The 21,696-nt window shown below is 48.1% G+C and overlaps 1 protein-coding gene and 1 long non-coding RNA gene across 47 annotated transcripts in view; both read right to left on the bottom strand.

Annotated features, from left to right (window-relative positions):
- LOC127006931 (microtubule-actin cross-linking factor 1-like) overlaps positions 1-21,696 on the bottom strand; it is a 309,855-nt gene that overhangs the window by 159,898 nt on the left and 128,261 nt on the right. The window contains exon 1 of one of the 42 annotated variants that reach the window (XM_050877318.1): positions 16,434-16,973. The exons of the other annotated variants lie outside the window; for them this stretch is intronic. Coding sequence (XP_050733275.1) covers positions 16,434-16,826 — 393 coding nt within the window. The 5' untranslated portion in view covers positions 16,827-16,973. Of the gene's footprint in view, positions 1-16,433; positions 16,974-21,696 lie in introns of those variants that run through there. 42 annotated transcript variants of the gene reach the window in all.
- LOC127006938 (uncharacterized) lies at positions 12,145-15,287 on the bottom strand. 5 transcript variants are annotated; one of them, XR_007759924.1, is made up of 4 exons: positions 13,637-15,287; positions 13,395-13,571; positions 12,474-12,853; positions 12,145-12,307 (listed from the first exon to the last, which is right to left on the bottom strand). It is a non-coding gene; the product is annotated as an uncharacterized LOC127006938 (long non-coding RNA). The 5 variants fall into 5 exon arrangements; XR_007759922.1 differs by lacking the exon at positions 12,145-12,307 and having other exon boundaries at positions 12,315-12,853; XR_007759923.1 differs by lacking the exon at positions 12,145-12,307 and having other exon boundaries at positions 12,315-12,906; positions 13,448-13,571.

Below are 21,696 nucleotides of genomic sequence, written 5' to 3'. Positions count from 1 at the left end.
AGGATAGGGAGAAGAAGGTGAGGAAGGAAAGCAGAGACGAAAATAAGTGAACAGATGATGGGAGAAGAGGAAGAAAGAAACAGAAGGAAGAAGAAGGGAAGAGAAGGAACAGGATATGAGAAAGCAAATAAATCAAAGAAGAAAGAAGGAGGAGGAGGAGAGGAGAAGGAGGAGGAGGAAGAGAGGTTGCAAGACGGGAGGGAGGGAGGGAGGGAGGGAACAGAGGCCAGAGAGACATGACATCACCACCACCACCACCACCTCCTGACGTCATCTTGTTATTCACCACCATCACCACCACCACCTCTCCTCCTCCTCCTCCTCCTCCATCTCTCCCTCTCTTTCCTTTCCTTCTCTCCTTATTATCGAAGCATTTAACACCTCAATTTACTCATGGAAGGGGTTATAAGAGACGCTAAGAGTATATACCAACAGAAAAAGCATTGAATAGCTCTCCAGTACGACAGTTTGAGGGGCGTTGACTGAGTGAGTGTGTATGTGTGTGTGTGTGTGACTGCCGGGCGTGTGTGTACGTGTGTGTGAGGGCAACGGTCAAAGATGCGGGCGTGTGGCGGTTAGCGAATATCTTATAATAACTGTGTGTGTGTGTGTGTGTGTGTGTGTGTGTGTGTATGGGGCTAACACTCCCATTATCAAACGTTTCTGGGTCTTACTAGGAACGTTTTTGAAGGCCAGCGAGGAGTTACATCGGGTTGGCAAGAGAGTTTTGGTCAGGATTCTTATGGACACTTCCACCTCTCACGTCAACTCTTTCCAAAGGCGAAAAAAAGGAGATCAATCGAGTCCTCATGAGTGGGTTTTGGGGTTCATGGTACAGAGGAAGGGTCAAACTACCACCAGGGACATAAAAGTACCCCTGGAAATGCGCGAAACTCCTACGAAAGCCTTGTCAAATAGGTGCGCGTGTGTGCTTGGGTGTGGAAATGTTTAAGAAAATGACCGTAAGACCTACTACTTCTGCGAGAGCCTTTGGGGATAGATGGATTAAAAGCCTTCGTAGAGTTTGATATTATGTAGATAACCTTCCCTTCCTTCCATTCCTTTGATAATATGAAAGTAACCTTTCCCTCCATCCTTCCTTTTCATAACCCTAATCTTTCTTTACTTCCTTCCTTCCTACTTTCCTTCCTTTTGATGACATGAACCTAACCTAACCTTTCCTTCCTTCTATCCTTCATTTTCTTCTTTCCTTCACTCAGATTGAATGTTATAGCCTTCTTTCCCTCTTTCCCTCCCTTCCTTTTGCTAATATAGACCTAACATTCCCTTCCTTCTTTCCCCCTTTCCTTCCTTCACTCAGATCGCATGTTATAAGCCTTCCTTCCCTCTTCTCTTCCTTCCTTTTGTTAATATAGACCTAACCCTCCCTTCCTTCCCTCCTCCCTTTCCTTCCTTCTGCTAATATAGACCTAACCTTCCCTTCCTTCCCTCCTTCCTTCACTCCAGACCGCATGTTATAAGCTACAGCAGTGATTTCCTCGTGATGTTCAGCTTGGTCATTGTTTAAAGGGCGTGAGGGATGAATGTAGGTCCTTGTGCTAAGCATGAATGAAGGGTCTGAGCGGGCTATCTCAATGGTGTGGGGTGGAGGGTGGGGTGCCAGGATTAAGTTTGGGGAGGAAGAATGGCCTTGTATACTACGTCTTCTCCCCACTGTGCCATATCTCCCCTCTCTCCTCCCCACCCAACACCACACCCTCCCCAAGAACTTCTCCTGACTTATTTCTCCCCTTCCTCCCCACCCCACTCTTTGCACTCTACTTATCTTTTCCTCCCCACTACTTATTCTCTCCCCAGACTACCTTACCTCCCCCCAAAATTCACACCCTATTGTTTCCTCCCCACTTCACCCTCCCACCCATGTTTTCCTCCCCTTCCTCCCCATCCCACTCTTTGCACTCTACTATTTCTCCCCATTACTTATTCTCTCCCCATTCTATCTTTCCTCCCCAAGAAATCCACACCCTATCGTTTCCTTCCCACTTCACCCTCCCACCCATGCTTTCCTTCCCTTCCTCTCCCCACATTTTTATCTTCCCATTCTATATCTCCCAAAATACTTCATCCTCCCCTTTCTCTCCTCCCCATCACATCTCTCCCCAAGAACTTCATATCTTACTCTTTCCTCCCCTTTCTCCCCACCTATTTAGTCTCCCAAAGAACTTCACGCCTATTTATTTCCTCCCATTTCCTCCCCATTACTTAATCTCCCCTCCCAAGAACTACACATCTCTACTCTTTTCTCCTCCCCTTCCTTCTTCCTCCCCACTCCCTCTCCCTCAGAACATCAACCTCTTCTTTCCTCCCCTTCCTCCCCACAACCCATTCACTCCCCATCTTACCTCCGCAAAGACTGTACATCCATACTTTTTCCTCCCTGCCTCTGTTCCTCCCCTTCCTCCCCACCCCATCGTCCGCAAGAACTGGTCCCCACAAAAACTGCTCCCCACCGTAATCTCCCCAAGAACAGATACTACAAAAAAAGTACTTAGTGGGGAGAGAAGCCATTGAAAGGGGAGAGGAGGGGGAGAAGGGGAGGGGAGGAAGCTGAATGAATGGATGTGGGATGGTGACGATGGGGAGGGGAAGGGGAGGAAAGGGGAGAGAAGGGGAAGGGAAGGGGAGGGAAGGGGAGGGAAGGAAAGGAAAGGGAAAGTTGAAACATAGGATACAGGGTTAGTGTGTGTGTGTGTGTGTGTGTGTGTGTGTGTGTGTGTGTGTGTGTGTGTGTCCTACTTCAGAGCAAAAGGGAGAATGGAAATGAGAGGAAGGGAGGAAGAGGAAGAGGAGGAGGAGGAGGAGGAGGGAGATGAATACATGGAAAGAGTGAGTGAGGAAACGGCAAATTATATCTATTGAGAGAGAGAGAGAGAGAGAGAGAGAGAGAGAGAGAGAGCAAAATATGATGCAATACGTGATACCAGTCGAATACATAACCCTAATCTCTCTCTCTCTCTCGTCGGCTCACACAGAAAGGCGACAAGAGTTTCAACAAAAAGAAAAAAAAGAAAAGGAAAAAGAAAAAAAACTCGACCTCTTCTTTTCATTAAACCGAAGTTCCAAAGTTCACTGAGGTTGTTGACTTTTCCGACGCTTTTGATAAATTTTCCTTCTATCAACGCTACCAGGTCATTATATTCTACTCTTTCTCTCTCTCTCTCTCTCTCTCTCTCTCTCTCTCTCTCTCTCTCTCTCTCTCTCTCTCTCTCTCTCTTCCCATTGCCTTGGTGTTAACAGTGTACTAGTATATTGAAGAGACATCACAAGCCTTCCTCTCTAGTGCTTTAACCCGTCCGCTGCGATTGGCACGGATTTGGCCTTCACTGGTAGCCTGGTAACATACACTCCCAGGTCTTTCTCTGCCTCTGTGGTGGATAGTGGAATGTTTCCCATGTGGTATTGGTATGCTGGATATCCCTTCACTGGTAGCCTGGTAACATACACTCCCAGGTCTTTCTCTGCCTCTGTGGTGGATAGTGGAGTGTTTCCCATGTGGTATTGGTATGCAGGATATCCCCTCCCAACGTGCAGGACTTTACATTTTTCTTCACTGAATTGTAGCAGCCACTTTTTGTTCCACGCCTGAAGCTTGGGGATGTCTTCTGGTAGGAAATCCGCAGTCAAGGGGTTAAGGATTTATACGTCTCTATTACATCATACAGGGACGGGCAGGATCTTTCTCTCTCCCCTTCCCACTCTCTCTGTTCGTCTGGGAAAGATATGTGTGTATGTATAAAGAGAAAACGAAGGCCCAAGGCGATCCAGTGACGGACAAGCGGTGACGAATTGGTGGAGAAAAATCGAAGGTGTTTATTTTGATTTCATGTTTGTGGGATGCGAGGACGAGGAGGAGGAGGAGGAGGAGGAGGAGGAGAAAGATTGATGGAGGTGGAGGATAAAAGAGAAGCTAAGGAAGAGTATCGAGACAGGAGGAGGAGAAGGAGAGAGAAAGAAAGAAGAACAGGAGGAAAAGGAGAGATATAAATGGGAGAGAAGGAAGAGAGAGCAGGCAAGGATGGAGGAAGAGGAAGAGGAGGAGGTAGGAGTCCAGAGGCAAGAGGAGGAGGAGGAAGAACAGGAGAAGAACCAGACAGTGACGGTACTCCAGTCTCCCTTGCGGCACTCCTCCATAAGAAATACCAGCCTGACATCACCAGCAGCAGGAGGAGGAGGAGGAGGAGGAGGAGGAGGAGGAGGAGGAAGAGGAGCGCATGCAAGTCTCACATTCTCTGACCTTGAGGTAAAAATCTTGCCACGAACAGTTAGGCGAAAAGAAGAGAAGGGAAAGGAAGGGAAAGGAAGGGAAGGGAAGGAAGGGACGGGCTGGAAGGAAGGGAAGGGAATGGGAAGGGATGAGAATGGAATGGGATGAGAAGGGTGGGGAAGGGAAGGGAAGGGAAAGGAAAAAGAAAGGAAGGTAGGAAAGGGAATCAATAGGGAATGTAAGGGAAAGGAAAGGGATAAGAAGGGAAGGGAAGGGGAGAGAGAAAAGGAAGGGGAAGGGAGAGGTAGGGAAGGGAAAGGAAGAAATGAAAGAGAAAATATACTGAGATTTACCTTTTTCCTTCTTTATTCTTTCCTTCCTCCCTCCCTTTCTTCCCTACCTCTCTCTCCCTCTCCACCTTCCTCTGTCCTATACTTCCTCTCTCTCTCTCTCTCTCTCTCTCTCTCTCTCTCTCTCTCTCTCTCTCTCTCTCTCTCTCTCTACTTCCCTCCCTATACACCATTCTCAATAACATACAATAACACATATACTCTAATAGGCTAACTTAAGGAAATATATAGCACGAAATAGGTCGCGAACTCGAAGCGCTCATGACCACCACCACCACGTCTTCAAGTTCTTCGTGTGACAGAGTTTCCCCTTTTTATTCAACTTCTTTAATCATGACCAGCCAGCGATGTGTTTTTTGGGTTTTATTAAAGATTTACGACATCCGCTGCGCTGCTGACCATGAGAAAGGAGGAGGAGGAGGAGGAGGAGAGGTAGAAGAGGATGCGAGGTAAAGGAAGAGGAGGAAAAGGAGTCAGCGTGTCGGAGGGGAAGAGAGGAAGGAGAGAGGGAGGAAGAGAGGAAGGAAGAGAGGAAGGGAGGGAGGAAGAGAGGAAGGAGGGAGGGAAAGGATATTGGGAAGCCTTTGAAGTTTGCGGGAGGAGGAGGAGGAGGAGGAGGAGGGAGAGAGGAGGAGAGGGAGAGATGAAAAAATAATGGAAGAAGGGAAGGAAGAGGGGAGATAAAGTAAAAGTGGGGAGGAAAGAGAGGAAAGAAAGTGGTAACATTGGGGAGGAAAGGAGGTAATGAATAGGGGAGGAAAAGGAAGGGGAGGATAGGTAAGTGATTGGGGAGGAACTAGATGGGGAGAATAGGAAGTGACAATAATGGGGAGGAAAGAGTAAATAGTTGGGGTGAAAAGAATGATAACAAGTGATGGGGAGTATATATTAGTGATTGGGGAGGTTAAATAAGTCACAGGGGAGTATAGAAAGTGGTAGCATTGGGGAGGAAAGGAAGGCTAGTGATGGGAGAATTAGACTTCCAGCGGTGGGGAGGAAAACAGGAAGGGGAGACAGGAGCTGGCGGGGAGGCGTGAGTGAGGAGACGGGGAGGTTAAATAAGAGACAGGGAAGTATAGGAAATAGTAACGTTGGGGAGGAAAGGAAGGCTAGTGGTGGGAGAATTAGACTTCCAGCGGTGGGGAGGAAAATAGGAAGGGGAGACAAGGGCTGGCGGGGAGGCGTGAGGGAGGAGACGGGGAGGTTAAATAAGAGACAGGGAAGTATAGGAAATAGTAACGTTGGGGAGGAAAGGAAGGCTAGTGATGGGAGAATTAGACTTCCAGCGGTGGGGAGGAAAATAGGAAGGGGAGACAGGAGCTGGCGGGGAGGCGTGAGTGAAGAGACGGTTCGCTGACCCCGCCTCCGTTACTTCCGCTCGGCACCTCCCCACACCTCCTCCCCTCCCCTTCTTATCTCCCCTCCCCCATTTACCAGCGTGACCCGTGTCTTTCCTGTATCGCCTCCCCGTCCGCTAAGACAGAAGGAGGAGGAGGAGGAGGAGGAGGAAGAAGTCGCAGGAATGCACTGATCAAATTTACTCGTAGTTATCAAGAACATTTGTCGCGTTCTCAAGAGTGTTTTTCAGGTTCATGGTGCAGAAAGAAGCCTTGTCAAACTATCACTAGGCTCATAAAACTACCCATGGAAACACTAATACACACACCAGAACCTCTACAAAAGCCCTATCAAACGTGGGTGTGTCTAACTATCACCAGGCTCATAAAACTACCCATGGAAACACTAACACAAACCACCACAACCTCTACGAAAGCCTTATCAAACGTGGGTGTGGACGGAAGCCTTGTCAAACTATCACCAGGCTCATAAAACTACCCATGGAAACACTAATACAAACCACCACAACCTCTACGAAAGCCTTATCAAACGTGGGTGTGGACGGAAGCCTTGTCAAACTATCACCAGGCTCATAAAACTACCTATGGAAACACTAACACAAACCACCACAACCTCTACCAAAGCCTTATCATAAATGGGTTAATTCTGAGACGTTTCCACTTTTCATCAACAATTTCCAAAGGCCAAAAAGGAGATCAATGGGGTTCTTATGAGTGTTCTTTTACGTTCATGGCACGCAGGGATGGCCAAACTACCACTAGGTCCATACAACTAACCCTGGAAATGCCCTACACTCCTACGAAAGCCTTGTCAAATGTGTTTAATAATATGACACTGAACCCAATGTTTGAAAATGCCCGGGGAAGTGTTAACCGATAGTATGCAACCCCCTGACACAGTTACGCTTGGAAACAGGAATGACCAAACTACCACTAGGTCCATACAACTAACCCTGGAAATGCCCTACACTCCTACGAAAGCCTTGTCAAATGTGTTTAATAATATGACCCTCAGCCACTAAGACACTTCGGGGCTGAGTCTCATAACCTTAAACACATTTGACAGGGCTTTCGTATGAGTTTAGGGCATTTCCAGGGTTAGTTGTATAGCCCGGGGTAGTGTTAACCGATTGGATGCAACCCGCTGACACAGTTACGCTTAGAAACTCAAGTCGGAGCGTGGAAGCGGAGGAAACACGAGGCACTTTCTTGCAGCAGACAGACAGCGAGCGCTCCAGGCCAAGAGGAGAGAAAGCTTGGCAGTAAACGAGGGTACGGCAAGCAATCAAACTCCCGCCCGCTGCCATTACCGCTGCCATGACTACGACCTTTGCTGCCATGCCTACTACTACTACTACTACTACTACTACCATGCTAACCTAACCTCTGCTACCATTGCTATTATTAGTCTGCTAGTTAAACTTCTGCTGCTGCTATTACTACTGTCACTACCATAACCTAGCCTCTTCTTCTTCTCCTTCTTCTTCTTCTTCTTCTTCTTCTTTTTCTTCTTCTACTTCGTCTTCTTTTTTTTAACATGTATCGCTTTGTATCGCTTCCTCCTCCTCCTCCTCTTAATCTTCTCTTCTGCTTATTCACACTACTACTACAACTACTACTATTACTACTACTACTATTCCTATATACCGCTACTACTACTACCTCCTCCTCCTCCTCTTCCTCCTCGCCCGGGCTAGCGGTGAACCTGCTAAGCGAGTGACGTCATCAAGGTCGCCTCACTGACAACCGGGTCACGACCAACACCAAGACCAAGACCGAGACCAAGACTAAGCAAGCATATATCGGCCTGTTGATTAGAGTTCTCTCTCTCTCTCTCTCTCTCTCTCTCTCTCTCTCTCTCTTTTCAGTCACCCCACTAGTTTTTGCGAGGGGTGATACGGGACAAAGAGGGGAGGGGAGGGGAGGAGAAGAGGGGAGAGAAGGGAAGGGGAGAAGGGGAGGCTGGGATGGGAGAGGAGAGGTAACCAGAGTGGGGAGGTAAGAGGACGGGGAGGAAAGAAAGGGGAGGAGGAGGAGGGGAAGGGGAGGAAGGGAAGGTAAGTTAAGGGTAGGTCGGGAAAGGCAAGGAAACTGTGTGTGTGTGTGTGTGTGTGTGTGTGTGTGTGTGTGTGTGTGTGTTTATGTATGTATGTATGTATGTCCATCGTAACTCACCCCCCTCATCACCACCACCACCACCACCATCACCACCACCACCACCACCAGCTGACAGCCCTAGGAGGTGTGTCGTAAGTTAGGCGTAGGCTCGCTAGGGTGTTTTGCCGCCTACTTTCACCCTAGTCAGATCATCACTCAAGAAGGAAGGGAGAGAGGGAGAGAGAGAGAGAGGGAGGGAGAAGTAAGGGGAGAGAAGGAGGTGAGGGGAGAGAAGGGAGAGAGAAAGGGAAAGAGAGGGAGAGAGGAAGTGAGAGAGGGAGAGAGAGGATGGGGGACAGAGGAAGGGGGAGATAGGAAGGGGGAGATAGGAAGGGAGAGAGAGGAAGGGAGGTAGAAGGGGAGATGAGAAGGGAAGATAAGTCCTGCTGGCTTCTCTTCCTCCTCTTCTTCCTACAATTCCTCCTCCTCTTCCTCTTCCTCTTCCATAGACTCATTAACTTCCCTTATTTCACGGTGGTCTCTCTCTCTCTCTCTCTCTCTCTCTCTCTCTCTCTCTCTCTCTCTCTCTCTCTCTCTCTCTTATTGTCACGGGGACTCTTTTCTTCCTCTGTAAAAGCCTAATGTGTGTCTAAGGCGGAGGAGGAGGAGGAGGAGGAGGAGGAGGAGGAGGAGATGAATAGGCTGGACTTAACTTTCTCCTAACGAATCAACACACACACACACACACACACACACACACACACACACACACACACACACACACACACACACACACCATATGACCAGCTTGGACCCACAAAAACAAGGGGGACCTCAACGCCCACTACAAGTCCCTTCTGTCTCTTCGATCATATAAAAAAAAAAGGAACCCCGAAAATCAGTGAGTTCGCTGGGCCAAGGTCGAAGTATAGCAGGTTTGACCCCTTCCCCTCCCTTCCCTTCGCTCTGATCCCTCAACCTCCTCGACTATACATATACTTCAGGGCCCTTCACAACGTCTTTATAAGTTCTAACTACGCTTTGTGTCTGTTTGTATGAGTCTTAGTAATATGGGTTCAAATAGGGTCGTCAGATACGCACTCACACACACGTATTAGTCTGCCCTTAAAGTCTCCTTATTATTTCACTCATTCTTCAAGTTAAATTCCATACCTCATTACTTCTGCTCACTACTCGATTCCCTCATTATCATCTAACCTAACCTATCTACTCCACATAATTCAGTTCTCATTCAACAAAGTATAACGCAAATCTAATTACTTTGTCCCCCATAACACTCAATAATTAATTAATTCACTTAATCACAATCTCGAAACCGTTCTCACTACTCCTCCTCCCTCCTCACCTAACTTAACCTAACAAAGCCACAAGACAAGCCACAAAGCCTCCTTACTACCAGACTCCCTCCTTACCTAACCTAACCTAACCTAACCTCAACGCTGGCAATTAGATCTCGTCGTCATCAGTTACCTCGCGCGTGGACAGACTAAAACAGGAGCACAACGCAACCTAACCTCAAAGTCCTCCTTACTACCAGACTCCCTCCTTACCTAACCTAACCTCAAAGTCCTCCTTACTACCAGACTCCCTCCTTACCTAACCTAACCTCAAAGTCCTCCTTACTACCAGACTCCCTCCTTACCTAACATAACCTCAAAGTCCTCCTTACTACCAGACTCCCTCCTTACCTAACATAACCTCAAAGTCCTCCTTACTACCAGACTCCCTCCTTACCTAACATAACCTCAAAGTCCTCCTTACTACCAGACTCCCTCCTTACCTAACCTAACCTAACCTAACCTCAACGCTGGCAATTAGATCTCGCCGTCATCAGTTACCTCGCGCGTGGACAGACTGGAACAGGAACACAACACGGCAAGCAAACAGGCAGGTAGGCATCGCAAGGGGCAGGAGGATGACCCGTATAAGGCGGGGGTCATTACTTAGTGCAGTCACGAGTGGACGGCGTACTGATGCATCAAGTGTGCCCCAAGGCCGCTAGAACCCTCCCACAGGAGTAACACGGACTACCAATAGCTGAAGACTCGAGATAGATAGATAGAGAGATAGAGATAGAGAAAGAGAGAATAAGGTGAATCATACTAAGAAAACTGACCCTTAGGAGACTGAATAATGCTCATAAGATCCTATCCAAAAGAGCTCAACCTCCTACTCGACCTCTTAAAACTTTCTCCTCATTCTCCAGAACCTCTTCAACCTCCTCCTCAACCTTAAGATCCTTCTCCGGTGATATGTTCCCCTTCGAACTTCCACCTCGACCTCCAAAACTTTCTCTTAACCTTCAAAACGTCTTACTCAACCTCTAGCACCTCTTCCTCGACCTTAAAAACTTTCTTCTCGACCTGTAAAATTTTCCTCTTAACCTCCATAGCCATTACGACCCTCACAACCTCCTCCTCAACCTCAAAAACCTCCTTCTTGAAATTCATAACCTTTTCAAATTCATTCTCGAACCTCAAAACCTTCTCCTCAGCCTCAAAAACCTCCTTCTTGAAATTCATAACCTTTTCAAATTCATTCTCGAACCTCAAAACCTTCTCCTCAGCCTCAAAAACCTCCTCCTCCACCCCCATTAACATCACCCCCTCCAGCTGCCATCTCCTCAGCCTCAAAACCTCCTTCTTGAAATTCATAACCTTTTCAAATTCATTCTCGAAACCTCAAAACCTCTCCCTCAGCCTCAAAACTCTCCCTCAGAAATTCTCAACTCCTTTTTCCCCCCCATCTCCCACTCCCCTCTCCTTCTCCTCAGCCCTACCCACCCCCTCGACAGCTGTTCCCACTCCACCCCTCGGTCAGCCTCAACCAACGTCCTTGAGCGCCGAGTATTGGGAACAGCGTCGCCCAACCAGTGTCCGCCTAATATGGACCTCAATGCCCCAAGCGACTTACTCACCCTCTCCCTCTCACACGCTCACTCTCTTACTCATTTGCTCTCTTACCCACTTACTCTCATTCATTTACTCACCCACTGACTAACTCTCCTTTCCTTATTCAGGTTTCACTCCTCTCCTTGTTCATTCTTATACACGAAGTTATTATAGAAAGATGAAATGGGAAAGATACAAATGTGATAAAAAGAATGAAAATTAGAGTTGCCTTGTACACAGGAGCTGCCTTGTACAGTCCAACCGACCTCTTGCAGACTCCTTACGTTCTTAATGAAAATACACGAGTCGGGGAAGCAAACCAAATGAGCCATCGGTGAGAAAGACGCAAAAGAAGAAAGAAAATAATAGGAAAATAAGGAGAGTTGAGAGAGGGGAGAGAAGACAGGTTAAAAAATGAGTGAGGAGAGGGAGGGAGGGAGTGAGGGAGGAGGAGGCAGGTAAGGAGTGAGGGAGTAACTCATCCCCAGGTGGAGTAAAAAGCGTGCTGTCACCACCACCACCACCAGCTGCTCCACCTCCGCTCAAGGCTCGTTGGCTAGCTCTCTCGTGGTTGTTTTGGTTCATGGGCTTGATGCTAAAAACGAGTCTCTATGTCTTACTCAACTCCCTCTCTCTCTTTTCTTTTTTTCTCATCTTTTTTTATAAACTTCCTCATTCTCTCCTTTTTATCTCTTTTTTTTCTCTCTCTTCTCCTCTTTATTTCAGTTCCTTACGTTAACTTCTCTTTACATTATCAAACACACACTCTTTCTCTATCTTCTTTTGCTCTCTTTCTCTCTTTCTAATATTTTTTTTTATGTTTCTGAGCTGCTTTAATATATATCTCTCTCTATCTATCTTCTTTATTTTAGTTCCTCTACGTCATATTCTCCTTCTCTCTTCCCTTCTAGTCTTCCGTAAGCGAGTATTAATCTTCGTTATTTTTCCTCCATCCTCAAACTCATCGCTAAGTTATGCATCTTCATCCCCACTTCCTTCTTACAAATCTGCCATCTCATATCCTTTCTCTCCCTCACCCCCTCCCACACGGTTATTTTACTTTATAATCTTTTTTTCACTCCAGCACAGACACACACACACAGACACACAGAGGGATTCATTTTTTGTTTTTCTTATTTTCTTTCATATCCCTCCTCCTCCTCCTCCCCCCCTATATCCCTCCCCTTCCCTCTTACCCCCACACACACCTGTCAGCACAATCTGAAGGTGAGCATTGCATCATCACGCTCAGGTATAGAGAAGAGTACCTACCTAATCTCCACGCGTTCTCTGGCCATCTATACCCATCCTCCTTCTTCCCTAACTTAACCTTATCTAATTTAACCTAACTGTGTCTAATCTAACCTCCATACGTCCTCTGGCTAGCTTTTTCCATCGTCCACTTTCACTAGACTAGCCAATCTTAACCTAACTGTGCCTAGTCTAACCTCCATGCGTCCTCTGGTTAGCTATTTCCATCGTCCACTTTCACTAGACTAGCCAATCTTAACCTAACTGTGCCTAATCTAACCTCCATACGTCCTCTGGTTAGCTATTTCCATCGCCCACTTTCACTAGACTAGCCAATCTTAACCTAACTGTGCCTAATCTAACCTCCATACGTCCTCTGGTTAGCTATTTCCATCGCCCACTTTCACTAGACTAGCCAATCTTAACCTAACTGTGCCTAATCTAACCTTCATGCGTCCTCTGGTTAGCTTTTTCCATCGCCCACTTTCACTAGACTAGCCAATCTTAACCTAACTGTGTCTAATATAACCTTCACGCTTACTCTGGCTCCCTAACTGTGTCCTAGAGTCGCCCGTGTGTCAAGCCGCTCATTCAGAAAACCTGTTCCTTCTCTGCGCCGTGAAAAACAACCCACAGCTGGTATCTATTATGTTACCTAACCTAACCCTCACCTAACTCAACATATCCCCAGCCTCCACCTTCACTAACTTAACCTAACTGTGCCCTAGAGTCGCCCGCATGTTAACCCGCTAATTCAGAATAACAACACACAGCCACTCATTCACTCTGCTACCTAACCTTCACCTAACTTAACCTGTCCCCAGCCATCAACTTCACTAACTTAACCTAACTGTGTCCCAGAGTCGCCTGCATGTCAAGCCACACATTCAGAAAAGAACAATACACAGCCGCTTATTCACTCTGCTACCTAACCTAACCTTCACCTAACTTAACCTATCCCCAGCCTCCACCTTCACTAACTTAACCTAACTGTGCCCTAGAGTCTCCCGCATGTCAAGCCGCTAATTCAGAATAACAACACACAGTCACTCATTCACTCTGCTACCTAACCTTCACCTAACTTAACCTATCCCCAGCCTCCACCTTCACTAACTTAACCTAACTGTGCCCTAGAGTCTCCCGCATGTCAAGCCACACATTCAGAAAAGAACAACACACAGCCATTCATTCACTCTGCTACCTAACCTTCACCTAACTTAACCTATCCCCAGCCTCCACCTTCACTAACTTAACCTAACTGTGCCCTAGAGTCGCCCGCATGTTAACCCGCTAATTCAGAATAACAACACACAGTCACTCATTCACTCTGCTACCTAACCTTCACCTAACTTAACCTGTCCCCAGCCTCCACCTTCACCTAACTTAACCTATCCCCAGCCTTCACCTTCACTAACTTAACCTATCCCCAGCCGCCACCTTCACTAACTTAACCTAACAGTGCCCTAGAGTCTCCCGCATGTCAAGCCGCTCATTCAGAAAACCTGTTCCCTCAATGAGCCACGAAAGACAACACACAGCGGGTCTACTCTGCTACGACGCGGGGAGTGACGTCAGAAGGGCGCCTAATTCGGGTGGAGTAGGTGGGGGGAGCCGCTCCTTATATGGCCGAACCTATCTGCCGCTACACTTGCGTTCCCACTGAGTCACGCTGCCCACGCACACACACACGCACACCCACACACTCACTCATGTTCATACGGCAGAAGATTTTAATGCTCCATCAGATACCTATCCAAAATGTCCCTACTCGTAAACGTATCGGCGCTTAAGTTCCCACGTTTGAAAAGCCTCACGTGGAAGCTGCTGGGATTCTCATGGGCTGTTTTGTGATGCTAGTAATAGTCTGACACGGCCTCTGCATCATGAACGAGATAAGTCACCCATGAAAACCTGGTTAGTCTTCCCTGTGGCCTTAGGAAATAGTAGTTTTGTGCTCCTAGTGGTAGTTTGACACGGCCCCTGCATCTTCAACGGGGAAAAGTCACCCGTGAAAACCTGGTTAGTCTTCCCTGTGGCCTTGGGAAATGGTCCTAAAGGTAGCTTAGTACGTTTAATAATATGGTCTACACTTTGAACGAGAAAAAAAAACACCCATGAAAACCTCTGTGGCCTTGGGAAATGGTCATAATGGAAGTTCGATACGTTTAATATGACTTACTGTCTGGTGTATCATCCCCGAGAGGTGTTAATGAGTGTGAGCGGTGTTCGGTGACAGTGTTAAGGAAGGTGAGTAGCGTGAGGGATTGCGGGGACAGGCGGGGGAGTGCGGGGGTGGGTGAGAGAGACGGGGAGGTATCTAGTGTCTCGTGTCAGTGGCAAGTTGGCAGCCACTCGACACTGGCCGCGGCGGGATGGCCAAACCTGTTATTGAATCTGGTCTTCCTCCCTCAGGACGAAAGGTTAAGGTTTGCCACTGACGAACAAAGGTGGGCGGGGATCAGGGAAAACCTCAATGGGTGTGTCAGGAAAGAATGTTATGTTAGTGTTTGTGGACGGCAAATTTGGATAGAACGGATCAAGGGAAACGTAAGTGGGTGTGTCAAAGAGAGAGAATGTGTTGTTGATGTTTGTGATGCCATAGAGAAAAATAAGTAAATAACTGATACATAGATAGAGGTTAGATATTTTAAAAGGAAGGAAAATATGAGTACCTAAATACATGAATGAGGATATAGATGGGTAGACTGATAGATACATAGACGTTGATAGATAGACATTAGTAAGAACACAGATGGGAAGTTATATTTTTAAATGGAAGGAAAATACTAGTACCTCAGAAGCTTCAGTTGGTGTGTTAAGAGAGAGAATGTTAAGTATGTGTTTGTGAAAGGAAAATTTGGAGAGGATGAATAAGAGGAAACTTCAATGAGTGTGTCAAGAATGAATATTATGTTGTTTGTGGACAGTGAGGTTGAATGAGATGGTCCAAGGGAAACTTCTGTGAGCGTGCCAAAAGTGAATATTATGTTGTTGTTTGTGGAAAGTAAGGTTGAATGAGATGGTCCAAGGGAAACTTCTGTGAGCGTGCCAAAAGTGAATATTATGTTGTTGTTTGTGGAAAGTAAGGTTGAATGAGATGGTCCAAGGGAAACTTCTGTGAGCGTGCCAAAAGTGAATAGTATGTTGTTGTTTGTGGAAAGTAAGTTCGAATGAGATGGTCCAGGAAAGAATGAATATTATGTTGTTGTTTGTGGAAAGTAAGGTTGAATGAGATGGTCCAAGGGAAACTTCTGTGAGCGTGCCAAAAGTGAATATTATGTTGTTGTTTGTGGAAAGTAAGGTTGAATGAGATGGTCCAAGGGAAACTTCTGTGAGTGTGTCAAGAATGAATATTATGTTGTTGTTTGTGGAAAGTAAGGTTGAATGAGATGGTCCAAGGGAAACTTCTGTGAGCGTGCCAAGAGTGAATATTATGTTGTTGTTTGTGGAAAGTAAGATTGAATAAGATGGTCCAAGGGAAACTTCATTGAGGGTGTCAAGAGTGTTTAAGTATGTGTGTTTGTGTAAGCTAAATCTAAAGTGTCGTGTTATTTGTTGGTTGAGTGACTTTTAAACTCTCGCTCATGTGTAACGGTGAGGGGAGAGCTTTTAATAGATACGTCAAGGAAAGTGTTCAGTGATTTTGTTGTTTGTGGAAGATAAACTGAAGTGTCACGTTACTTGTTGACCTTGCGGTGTCTGTGCGTCACTTATAAGCAACGATGAGGGAAAACCTTTTAATAGATGCGTCAAGAGAATGTCCAGTGCTGTTGTTTGGGGAATCTTTTACCCATGATTGTATAGTGTTATGTTATTTGTTGGTCTTGTGGTATCTGAATCGCCTGTCATTAGTAAGGAGTCGCCTCAAGATACATGTGACGGGAGCGAGAGCGCAATTTGGTGTGCGGTAAGTGCTCGCGGCGTGGGAGGGGCGTGTGTGTGGCTGGCAGGTGACAGGTGGGCCGGGGTGACGCCTCCCTCCCCTTCCCCCTCCCCCAGCCTGACCTCCCGCACTGCCACACTTCCGCTACGTCACCCCAAAACACTCAGGCTGGAGAACACTCACGGCGGTGCCCCGACACACACACACACACACACACACACACACACGGAGTGACACTTGACTGGCTGGGTGGGTGAGTCGCCCCGCCAGGTGTCAGGTGTCACCGCCGCGGGTCACACACCACCACCACCACCACACCGCCGCCCCGCCTGACGGCCGCCCCAGCCCTGCACGTACCGCATGCATCTTGGGCCGCTTGATGCTGGAGACGTGCCAGCCGCTCTGGGGCGTCACGTTGTTGATGTCCTCCTGGTGCACGTCGGAGGTGCGCAGGATGGCCTCGGCCACCATGCGCTGGTCCCCGCGCGTCACCGTCGTCGTCTTCTTCACCACCCGCGTCGTGGTGCTCTTGATCTTGCCGCGGCGCTCAACGCGGGTGCTGTCCTGCCCGCTGGCCTGCGTCTCGGTGGTCAGGCGGCGGTGGGTCAGCACCTGGTGCAGGTCAGCGTCGTCGTCGTTGGCGGCCAGGGAGCCTGAACGCACAGACATTCTATCGGCGTCCTCCCCCTGGCGGGTGCCCGACAGGAAGAGGCGGCCGCCGGGGCCTCCACTACGTTGGAATCTATACATGATAGCACTGACAGGTGGTACGCTCACTGGGGCGATCACTGGCACAGCATCACAACACTCAGGCGGGAGGGGCGGAGAGGTTTGGCACGGAGGGGAGCGCGGCGCAGAATGGTGCTCGTGTACGGGCCGCGGCAGCCACACTGACGGCCGCCTCCGCCCAACACCGTCACCACCGCCGCCCGCCGCCGCCGCCCCCACTCCCTCCTCCTCGCCACATATTCCCCATTATCTTCCCCACAACGCCCTCAACGCCCACCGCACCTGCCCTCACAACACTCTTCAGGCCGCCCACCAACACCTTCACGCTGGTCCTCCTCGTCATCACAAACCAAAAATTGCAGGAACTTGAAAACCTCCCATGTGTCCTCTAGTTCACCTGTGCGCGGCCCCCTCCCCGGTCCCCTGCCGCCCACCCGCCTACCTGCCAAGCGGAGGCGCCCAACTAGTGATATATTCATGACTTTCTTTGTGTTGGAGGCACGGGGGAGGGAGAGAGGCACGTCCTGTCCTACTCCCTGAAGGTCACGCCCTGAGGGGCATCACGCGACACTCCTGACCTGCCCAGACGACCTGACACGCAACATCCTTCCCTTGAACCTCCCGTGGCAGCTTCAGGAGGAACGGAGTGGAGTAATTACACGCCGGCAACTCCCCTCCCACGCCAGACTCGTCCTGCTGAAGTACACGGCCCCCCCCCACGCCCCCCAGCCCCCCTCCAGCACCCAGCCCTGCCCCTCCACGCCCCCCAGCCCCCCTCCAGCACCCAGCCCTGCCCCCCGCTCCCCCCAGCATCTCTTAGGGGGCTGCCGGTGCATGGGAAAGGCAAAGAAATAGGACAGGTGCACGGCGCGGGCCACCACCTCACACGCCCCCGCACGCCCACTTCCAATGTCACTGGCGCTCTCCTACACGCCTCCGACCCACACTCTCACTCCCCACGCCCACGCCCACGCCCACTCTCCCCTGTTGCCTCCCCTCCTCTTCGTCGTCCTCCTCTCTCACTTGCATGGAATTAAGTGAGGCGTGTGTGAATTATGAATATTTTTTGTGCTAACATTTCTTCCACTTCACCCTCTTCCACCTATTAATTCACACCTCCTCATCAGTACACATCTTCCTCCTCCTCCTGTCCCTCACACATTGTTCTCGCTTTTAATTTAGATGCAATACTTTTTTCTCTCTCCTATCTCTCTCCCTTTCCTCCTCTCTTCCCTCTTCCCTTCTCTCTCTCTCTCTCTCTCTCTCTCTCTCTCTCTCTCTCTCTCTCTCTCTCTCTCTCTCTCTCTCTCTCTCTCTCTCTCTCTCTCTCATTCCTTCTCTCTCTCTCCTTTTCTTCATCTCATTGTTCTACTACTACTACTACTATTACAGACAGCCTCCTCAGTCTCAGTATAGGCCTATGTTATTATTTTTCTCCTAACGATTTCCATGTATTAAGTTCGGCCTATCCACTCCCTCCTCTTCCTTCTCTGTATCCTCCTTCCCTTCAAACACAATAACAAGAAAAGTAAAGTAAATGCAATCACAAACACAAGCAATTATTATCAAGTCCACTTTAATTATTATCACAAAGTTCATTTATAGATAAGACTTGCCGAGGGGGGGGGGGGGGGTGAATCGGGGTCTTCATATATATTCTTTCGCCCTTTTGATAACGCTGAGCAAGGAAAACTTTAATTAGTGCTCACGTCAGAGGTTCCCGCATTCACACAGCGCTTAATAATGTTCCCGCAATCACATAACTTCGCCGGGGTTTACGAGGCGGACGTGTTGGACCCGATCAGATGAGTCTTGGGTTTCTTCTGCTTAATCGTCGACTTCTTGATTTTGCGAGGAGACGAGGCAAAGGAAATAGGGTGCAAGCAACCTTTCTTCTGCTTAATCGTCGACTTCTTGATTTTGCGAGGAGACGCGGCAAAGGAAATAGGGTGCAAGCAACCTTTCTTCTGCTTAATCGTCGACTTCTTGATTTTGCGAGGAGACGCGGCAAAGGAAATAGGGTGCAAGTAACCTTTCTTCTGCTTAATCGTCGACTTCTTGATTTTGAGAGGAGACGCGGCAAAGGAAATAGGGTGCAAGCAACCTTTCTTCTGCTTAATCGTCGACTTCTTGATTTTGCGAGGAGACGCGGCAAAGGAAAGAGGGTGCAAGTAACCTTTCTTATACCTCTAAAACGTTAACTTCTTGACTTTACGAAGAGAAGAGGCAGAGGAAAGGAGGGAGAGAGGCAGCAAGCAAGAGGAACGTGTTGTATCCATTCCAAAACGACCTCCATTTCTTCCTCCAAAACGTTGACTTCTTGACTTTACGAAGAAGAGGAGGAAGCAGAAGGAAGGAGGGAAACGACTTGCATATCTTCCTCTAAAACGTTGACTGCTTAACTTTACGAAGAGGAGGAGGAGGAGGAGGAGGTAAAAGAGGGAGAGAGGAGGCAAAGGAGGGAGGGAGGAAGCAAAGAAGGGAAGGAGGAATAGGCAAAGAAAGGAGGGAGGAGGCAAGCAACGTCTCTGGATATCTTCTCAAACGTCGACTTCTTCCCTTTACGAGTAGGCGGAGGAGGCAAAGGAAGGAGGAAGAGAGAGAGAGAGAGAGCAAGCAACCTCGCAAGCAAAAAAGAGCGCAAGAAACGTAGGCAGCTCATCAGATTGGAGTTCAATAATTGAAGTTTACAGGGCATCGGACCCGCCTACACACCCACACAGGCCAAGGGGTACCGAGTAGGCGTGGTAGTGCCCTTATGTGGGGGTTCGAAGGAGGGCAGTACTTGTCAAGACGCCTAACGTTACGACCACCAGCCAGGACTTATTTTCTCGTTCTCCTCGCTCACGCCCCCGTACTCGCCTCCTCCCTCTGTTTACTACGTCCAAGGTTATGATTTTGACGTTGTTTTGCAAAGGGTTGAGTATAGGGGAGGTGTGTAGGAGGCAAGGGGAGCAGATGTCAACAATGGCTATCCTTACGACTAGTTTCCTATCTCGCAACTCGTCCCTTCCTCCCTCGGTTTACTACGTCCAAGGTTATGATTTTGACGATGTTTTGCAAAGGCTTGGAGTATAGGGGAGGTGTGTAGGAGGCAAGGGGAGCAGATGTCAACAATGGCTATCCTCACGACTAGTTTCCTCCTATCTCGCAACTCGTCCCTTCCTCCCTCGGTTTACTACGTCCAAGGTTATGATTTTGACGCTGTTTTGCAAAGGCTTGGAGTATAGGGAAGGCGTGTAGGAGGCAAGGGGAGCAGATGTCAATGTTGGCTATCCTTACGACCGCCTACAATACTGGTTTTCTTCTGCTCCTTCGCCCCCCTCTGTTTACTACGTCCAAGGTTATGATTCTGTCGCTGTTTTGCAAAGGCTTGAAGTATAGGGAAGGCGTGTAGGAGGGAAGGGGAGCAGATGTCAATGTTGGGTATCCTTAGGACCGCCTACACTACTCGTTTTCTTGTGCTCTCTCGCCCCCGTCCCTTCCACCCTCAAGATCTGACCTCAAGGTGAATGCTTTGTTGAAAATGTATGTAAGAGGGAGAGAGAAGGGAATGCAGGGAAGGTTATATGTAGGAAAATGAGGGAAGTGATTGAAAGAAAGGTAAATAAAGGTGAAATAACAGATTCTTAAAAAGGAAAAGGAGGAAGAGAGAGAGAGAGAGAGAGAGAGAGAGAGAGAGAGAGAGAAAGTGCGTTTGGGATGTGGAAAGGAGGAAAAAAAAAGTCCGTGGAAAGGAAAAAAAAGATGAATAAAATATGAAAATCGAGACTTCCTTAAAAAGAGTAATCAAGGAAGGAAGGAAAATAATTAAAATAAAAGAAATAAAGAGAAAGTTGGAAAAATATGTTTGTCGTGCATGAGGAAAAAACTTTTATTACAACATTGCTTAAGAAAACGTGAGAAAAAGCATATTTAGCGACAGAGAGAGAGAGAGAGAGAGAGAGAGAGAGAGAGAGAGAGAGCAGGGATAATCGTACGAACTCAAGCACAAAAGGTTACTCAGCGGCTTTACATATATTTGCCCCAGCCCACACAGCCTCGCCTCGCTCCCCGCCGCTCAAATAATATGCAAAATCCTGCTGGCTTGTCTCGGCCCACACGCCTTATCTAATACCCCTTACTCTTATGCCCACCCTTTCCTTCATACATACTCTCTCTCTCTCTCTCTCTCTCTCTCTCTCTCTCTCTCTCTCTGTCCTCCTTTCCAAATCACTTTCTCTCCTTTTTCTTCTTCCTTCCTCCTTTTCTCTCTTTTTCTTTTTCCTTGATTTTCTCTTCCTTTCTGTGTCTACCATCTCTCTCTCTCTCTCTCTCTCTCTCTCTCTCTCTCTCTCTCTCTCTCTCTCTCTCTCTCTCTCGCGCGCGCGCGCGCGCGCGCTCAGGTAATCAGCTTGCTAGAGGGGACAGGTATAGTGTGTGTGCGCAGGTGTCCCATTCTTGGCGTCTTCGTGTACTCATAACATTAGAAGCATTAAGAAATGTGTGTAGTAAGTGTTAAAGGTTCACAGCTTAGAGGAAGGGGACGTGGGTGTTGATTGCTGGCTGGCTGGCTGATGGTGGTGGATAGGTAAGGTATGGTAGGTAAGGATAGATAGATATAGATAGTTAAATAGATAGATAGGTAGATAGATAGATGTTTTTTGATATATAGAGTGTAAGTATGAAGTTCCCCTAACGATGTACACACTCACACACACACACACACACACACGAAGGGGGAGCCCTATATTAAGTTATCTAGCCTTGAAGAAGAATCCCAGGTGTGCGTGTGCGTGTGTGTGTGTGTGTGTGTGTGTGTGTGTGTGTGTGTGTAGCCGTCCAACCCACGCCTACTCTTTCCTACATATCAAATCAAGCAACATGGGCGGACCTCACATCCCTTCACGCC

The sequence above is a fragment of the Eriocheir sinensis genome, chromosome 34 (assembly GCF_024679095.1).
Source record: "Eriocheir sinensis breed Jianghai 21 chromosome 34, ASM2467909v1, whole genome shotgun sequence".
Lineage (NCBI taxonomy): Eukaryota > Metazoa > Arthropoda > Malacostraca > Decapoda > Varunidae > Eriocheir > Eriocheir sinensis.
This window is presented reverse-complemented; position numbering and strand designations above follow the sequence as displayed.